Source organism: Physeter macrocephalus, chromosome 4 (genome assembly GCF_002837175.3).
Source record: "Physeter macrocephalus isolate SW-GA chromosome 4, ASM283717v5, whole genome shotgun sequence".
Lineage (NCBI taxonomy): Eukaryota > Metazoa > Chordata > Mammalia > Artiodactyla > Physeteridae > Physeter > Physeter macrocephalus.
Window position 1 is genome coordinate 18,925,660 of NC_041217.1, and position 7,519 is coordinate 18,933,178.

General features: G+C 37.6%; 1 protein-coding gene across 1 annotated transcript in view; it reads right to left on the reverse strand.

The window, feature by feature from the left end:
- Positions 1–2,056: 2,056 nt before the first annotated feature.
- The window catches only part of BPNT1 (3'(2'), 5'-bisphosphate nucleotidase 1), a 26,062-nt gene continuing 20,599 nt past the window's right edge, over positions 2,057–7,519 (reverse strand). The window contains exons 8-9 of the mRNA XM_024130696.2: positions 6,773–6,878; positions 2,057–5,727 (exon numbers count right to left, since the gene is read on the reverse strand). Of these exons, the coding sequence (XP_023986464.1) occupies positions 5,579–5,727; positions 6,773–6,878 (255 nt within the window). The 3' untranslated portion in view covers positions 2,057–5,578. The remainder of the gene's footprint in view (positions 5,728–6,772; positions 6,879–7,519) is intronic.

A 7,519-nucleotide genomic window follows, 5' to 3' on the forward strand; every position in this document is an offset into this window, starting at 1 on the left:
GAACAAGAGTGATGTGGGTTTGTACTTACATCAGATCAAATGGAAGAGAGCTAGGACCTCAAGGCCATGCTGGGAGCCATGGAGATGGTGGACACCTTCAGTCAGTAGGACACCGACTTCTCAGGCATCATGGTGTCTAAAATCCTGCACAAGTTCTATGGGGAGGTGACTGAGGAGAGCATGGAGGCTGCAGCTGCCACTGGTGTGGAGACTGTTCTAGCATCATTACCAATTTATGAACATTTCTATTGTGATTACCCTTTCTCTTTATCAAGCACAGTAAAACCAACGGCATCATCTTTGGCAGAGCTTCTTTCCCTTAGATGCTATTAGCCTGTCACTACTTTCGGGAAAAGATCACAGAGTTGTTCCAGTAAATTGATTGCTAGAAATAATAGGTTCTCTTTGATTCATTTTCCTTTCCAATATCATAGTCATCACTAAGAATTTAATAGTTGAAATAGAATGTCAGGCAATCTCTCTCCACACACAAGAGAAACCCTCTTTTTGTCCCATTAAAATTCCCTTTGGACAAAATGTTCAACTTTAAGATAAGGTAAGGGGATATTTCAATACTGTTATCTTCTAAATTTGAAATATTGTTCTGTATGTGACCTGTTTTAAATGAACCAAACCAAATTACACCTGCTCTCCAAACTTGTTAACTTGGACACCTACATTTCTTTTCATTTAGGTTATATCTGGGGCCCTTAAATGTCTATTTTTTATTTTATAAAGTAAATTATCAGTAAAACAATGACTGACTCAAATCAAAACAAACAACAGAAAATACTAGCACAACTTATACCTTTTATTATCATTGTATTGTTAACATCTTATATTTATCACTGTTTCAGACTTATCATTTTACACTGTAATTGCCTATTTTGTCTTTTGTGTTATACGCTTCCTGCAGACTGTACCCTTGTTTCACACCTTTTATCTGTTTGCACATTCCCTTTGCCTGAAATAATTTTCGCCCAGGTTTTCATGACCAACTTCTTATTCAAATCTGAGATCTGAATATACCTTCACCTTCTTTTGATGTCTTTAGTTTTTCTTTTTTTTTTTGCTAATCTTGGATTTTCTTATCTATCACCTTTCAAACATCATCTTTACGGATTGTCTTTTAAACATATATACAAACACAAAAAGCCTTGTAAAGTTGGTCCCATAACCTGTTCAGCCTCATATTCTCTATTGATGTTATATCTCAGTCAGTAAATTAGACAAAATGTTCTACTTGAAATCAGGGTAGTCTTAAATCATCTTTTGTTAGATACTTCTGTTTATTTGCTGAGAATTCCTTGGATCTCTTTTCAAGGTTCTTTTCATACTGATTGGTCACACTGACCATTATATGGTCTTTTACCATATAATGCACTAGGGATACAGAGGATCCTGGTATCATTTATTCAACAAATGAATAACCAAATAATCTGTTTTTGAACACCTTCAGTGATGAGGAACTTAATACTGCCCAAGACAGCTCCCTCTGTTTCTAAACACCTATTACTATTAGATGCACCTAAATCTGCTTTTTTGTACCTCTAACCACTCTCCTCTGAGGCTTACAGGCTTAGAATCCTCCACATGACAATCCCTCATATATTGAAGGCTGTCATGATGTCTCCCATTCCTTTGCTCTCCAGGATAGATGTCTCCTTCAAGTGATAGTTTTAAACTATCCCAGCTGTCCTCCTCCAAACATACTCCTGCTAGTCAATGGGATACTCAGGGCTTCCCTGGTGCCGCAGTGGTTAAGAATCCGCCTGCCAATACAGGGGACACAGGTTCGAGCCCTGGTCCGGGAAGATCCCACATGCCGTGGAGCAACTAGGCCCGTAAGCCATGGCCGCTGAGCCTGCGCTCTAGAGCCCGTGCTCCACAACCACAAGAGAAGCCACAGCAATGAGAAGCCCGTGCACCGCAATGAAGAGTAGCCCCTGCTGGCCGCAACTAGAGAAAGCCCACGCACAGCAACGAAGACACAATGCAGCCAAAAATAAATAAATAAAATAAATTTATTAAAAAAATAAATAAAATAAAATGGGATACTCAGAACTGAACAAAACATTCTAGGTGTGGTGTGATCAGCGCAGAGCAAAGGCAAAAGCATCGCCTCTCTTATTTTGCCCATTACAGTGCTATTAACATACACCATACTAGCTTTTTACAGCCACATTAAATTGTTGACTCATAGTAAGACTATAAACAATGACAATCCCGAGTTCTCCATCCTCCAGTTATCTAATATAAGACCTTGCATGTATCAGTTTAGCCTTATCTTGATGCACAGAGGATTTGACGGAGCCAATATTCTCTTTTAAAATATTGCTAAATTTTAACTTTTGAGATCATTTTAGTCCCATCTGTCATTCAGTACATCTACTACTGTCAAACAGAGCAGAAGTTTCTAAAAAGACTGCGGTACAAAGCAGAACATTCCAGGGGCCCAATGACTGGTGGAGTCCAGAGATGCTTTAAGAGTTCAGAAGAGAGTGGGACTGTTTGTTTACTGGTGAGATGAGTGCTAGGGAGTAATGATACCTATTCCAGTTGTTCAGAGTTTTCCAGTTTTATTATTCTTCCCAGTCCCAGATTATAGTCGCCATGCTGAGCATTACATCCCCAGATCACTGATTTTGAGAAGCGTGGAATCATCAAGGAAAGGGATGTCATCAATAAAAACAATAAAAAGAGTGTAGAGCTGTGGTACACAGAAAGAAACCTGCATTCAGGAAAGCGAGACACAGCAGTAAGTGTCTTAGATCTTAATGTCACTATCTGTTAACTGCTTTTATTTGTTCCAAGAGTTTTAGTTATGCTGAGTTTTCTAGATAGATATTTTTTTTCTCTCTATGCAACACTTTTTATCTCTGAAGGCTTATCTCTTTCATTGTTTAGGACTCTTCCAGAATAACACTGAACAGGAGCAGTGATAATGTTGAACAAAAGCATATTTGTCTGGTTGCTGACTTTAGTGAGAATGTCACTATTTCACTATCAAGAATAGTGTTTGCTGCTGGTTTCTTATAGATACTCATTATCCAGTTAAGGAAAATTGCTTCTAAGGTTAACAGGATTTTTTTTTTTTTAAAGTCAAGAATAGGTATTTTCAGCATCTACTGAGATTCAGACAACATACTAACCCGTATTATTTTGTACATGAACAGGATATACGGAGATGAAAGACAAAGTCCCTGCCCTCAGGAGCCTAGTCTTATAGGTGAAAAAGACAGATAAATAAAAATTACTATACAGGGGGATACATGCAGCTGTAGAAAAAATATGTTCATTCTAAAAACATTTTGGAAATGAGAGTAAAAATAATAAATGTTTGCACAAAGTACAAAGGTAGCTAAGAAGATGGAAAATGATTATCCATGGTGAATGGGGGAGGGAGGAGAAAATAGTAAAGGAAAGCTTCCAATAAGAGATAACCCGTCCAGGGGATGCAAAAAAGAAGTCAGAGGAGAACGTGAGCTAGAACCTGGGTGTATTTGGAAGCTGCATATATTTGGAAGCTGTGTGTATTTGGAAAACTTTGACTAGTTCATTACGGCCAGAATGTAAAATACTTTGGCAATTCGAGATTAAAAGGCTGGAAGGTAGGCAGAGCCTAAATTATGAAGAATTCTACATATCATGATGAGGAGCAAGATTTTATCCTATGGTAGGAAGTCAGTGAAGAGGTTTTTTTTTTTGTTTTTTTTTTTTTGCGGTACGCGGGCCTCTCACTGTCGCGGCCTCTCCCGTTGCGGAGCACAGGCTCCGGACGCGCAGGCTCAGCGGCCATGGCTCACGGGCCCAGGCGCTCCGCGGCATGTGGGATCTTCCCGGACCGGGGCACGAACCTCAACCACTGAGCCACCAGGGAAGCCCGCCATAAAAGATTTTTGAGGAAGTGAGTGGCATTACTAAATTTGGTTTTTTAAAAAACCACCTGGAGCCAATGAGAGATGGATTGGAGAGGAGTAACAGTGCAGGAAGGAAGATTAGGCAGGAAGACACTGCAGTGATACAAGGAAGAAATAAAGGGGTGTGAGTGTGTAAATTAATGTAGAAGAAATGGGTCTGGAGAGAGAATGCAGACTTCCAAATATGGCACTTGGATAAAGTTTTTATATAAGAGCCTATAGAAAATAAATTCAAAGTTATTCTCACATTGTACTTAGATATTTTTAAAAATTAGGCTTAGTCCACAGTTCGCATATAGAGAACTCTTTTCTTACAGATCCTTGGGGATTTGTAAAATAATTGAAGGAGGGGTAGGCAAGAATGAAGAGTTTTTTAGACATAATTCAGAGATACTTGTGAGACATCAAAGTAGGCTTTTGGGTATAGAAATCTAGAGTTTGAGAGTTCTAAGCTAGATACAGATTTTGGAATTCTGGGTAAAAGGCCCTTAAGTGAAGCCATATTTGTGGATTAGATCATCTAGAGAGAACCTAGGACAGAATCATGGTGAATACTGACATTCAAGGAAAGGGAGACAAAGAGAAACCAAGAAAGGAAACTGAGTAGGAGTGGCTATTGGGGGGGGAAGAAAAACAGTGAGAAGAGAGTTGCAAGAGGGAGAGGGGCCAATGGTGTCAAAGCCACAAAGACCTCTTCCTGCAGCTGCCTTGTGAAAACAGTACTCCAACACCGTCTCTAGTGTTACACTTAAATGACTACCGAATCCCTGGAGTAGCTGTCTTAAAATACACAGAATTTTAAGACAAAACGGCTTGGCTGGAGCCTGTGAATTCGTATTGTCTGAAAAGCTTCCCAGGTGATTCTGACATGCAGTGGGTTTGGGAATGATTAATTTAAACCACTTGCTTAATACAATGGGAGAAATTTATTTAAAAGCACAGGACAGAGACCTAAAAAATAAAAACCTAGGCAGAATGTCAGAATAATTTTGATAGCACACATTATAATCTTCCTTTGGAAGGAATAGGAGCAATTACCTAACTTTCCACAGTTACACTGCATAATGATGCCATAAGGATAAAGCAATGCCCACAGTAGAGAATACATAGTTTCCAGCTACTTAAAAACAAAAAGAGCTGGTGAATAACAGAAAGAGCTAGAATTAAATAATTTATTATAAAGAAATGTTTCTCCAAAATCTGTTTCATCGACATACAGAATGATATTTTAATGTATTCAGAATGGGAGTAGGAAAACGTTTTACATAACTGTGAAAGACAAGAATGAGATTTAGGTAATAACTTGTGGCTCTGTGCCCTAAAGAAATCTGGTTTACAAAACAGGAACGCTGATTCAACAGTGCACCAGGGTGGCCAGTTGGAACTAAGCTTTACTTTTACTGCTCCAAATAAAAGGAGGAAAAATGAAATGTGAAATATACTGACTTTACAAGTTTTCCAGATGTCAAAATTGGTCTGGTTGATCCATTAATCAAGACGTTTAAAAATTCAGTTTTCTACTCCTAAGTAACCAAATGTAAATCGGTGATCAACAATGAATGAAGTAAAGGTAGAGCTCAAATTCCATCCAATTAGTTTTAACATGTGTTATTTTGAGGAGCAAGTCCTTCTCCTGGCTGAGTCGACGAGATTTCCCTTCAAGGAACAAGTACATTTTTAACAGATTCGGGTACTCGACTTGCATAGTAGTCGTAATTCCTCAGTGTGGCCAGGACGCCAGCTGAGTTCACGTGCTTCACTTCCTTGTTATACTGAAGGGCATTTCCATGGATATCGGTTAACTTGCCTATGGAAAAAACATCAATACAATGTCAATGGCTGATCGGATCATTATTTTCTGGTTATTTCTAAGAGCTTCTTGCTTCCCTATATAATAATATCCATTGAATTCTGGGTAAAATAAGGAAGATAATGTGTGACCACAAAGGTTAAGTATTAAGTCACTTGCAATTTAAGACTACAGAGGAACTTGACTAACTAAAAGCTAAATCATTATTTTTTCCCCCTGATTAAAATAATTTCACTTAGTATTTTCAATTTATACTTCTCAGTATCAATTAATTTCTCTTTTCCTGGAGTGATTATGTTTCCTATTGGTTATACTCCATCATCCACGATTCCCGGTTTCAAAAGTGTTTTCTTCATTCTACCATTTATTAGTAACACTTTATTTGGTATGAGTTTAAGTGAAGTATGTTCATAAAACATAACTGTGTTATAGTACAGTCTCATTTAACATTCTAATGAGAATGGATCGTGATGAATTTAACTTCCTTGTCATGTAATATGCTGAGATATCGACACAATAATGTACCAGGAGAAATGATAAAATAAAAATCAAGTGTTTGAGAGTAGATGTGATCTGATGTCTATCTGAATTAGAAAAATCATCTTGCTATGTATATATCTGTAGTATTTTTGCAGGCAGATTAAAAAAATTCCAACTCTATGATCTTTAAGCACTAGCACTGAGACATTTACCAATACAATACTGGCTCAAAAGAAACTAATGATGATGATGATGAATATTTTACTTTTCAAGAAAAAAAACCCCTAAAAGCATTAAAGCCATAAATTAATAAGGGTTTAATTAAATGAACTGTGTGTAGATCAAGGTCCAAAAGAGAAATTGTAACTAAAGGAAAATGAATTCACTGAAAATCTACCTTCTCACCTATGAAATGCGAGGCTTAGATTGGATAACCTCTAACTTTCCTTCTATCTTTTATATCCTAAGAGTCTAGGTAAAGTAACATTACTGAAATATCATGTCCTAGCATAATACAAAAACTATATAAAAACTGTAATTCCCCCAAATAAAATGGACTAACCTCCCACAGCATGTAAAATGACTTCTGGAGCACAGGTATCCCATTTCTTACATCCAGGACTTGCAAATACGTAAGCAGAGGCTTTGCCTTCAATCAACTGAATAATCTGTAAGGTTAAGAGAATAATTGTCCCTCAACCATGAAATAACTGAGGTACAAATAAAGAGAAACTGCTTGTTTCTATCAGTATATTTCAATTCCTCTGTCAGACTTGGGTTAAAGCCTTTAGCAGGTGTAAATGAGTATTATGAAGAAATATATAGAATACATGCATAATAATGTAGTCATCTGATGGGAAAAAAAGAAGTCAAATAAGCTACAAGGAGGATATCTGAATGGTCTCTATATTCTAAGTTAGTTAAAATAAGGTTTTCTTTTTTATGCTGTCTTTTTCTCTTACAGTAAAAGCAATATATATTTGTTGTAGAAAATCTTGTAAAAATTTGACCATTATTATATAAAGGATACAGAAATATCAACCAGTACAATAATGTATAGGTTGTAATAAGTCCTAACAGATATGTGATGCTGACTAGTCTAACAAGCAGTTTCATAAGTCTTTGTTTTGGTTTCATATCTGTTGCTATTTCTGCTACCAAAGTATGAATTTTTTTTTTTTTTTGTGCTACGCGGGCCTCTCACTGCTGTGGGCTCTCCCGTTGCGGAGCACAGGCTCCGGACGTGCAGGCTCAGCGGCCGTGGCTCACGGGCCCAGCCGCTCCACGGCATGTGGGATCTTCCCAGACC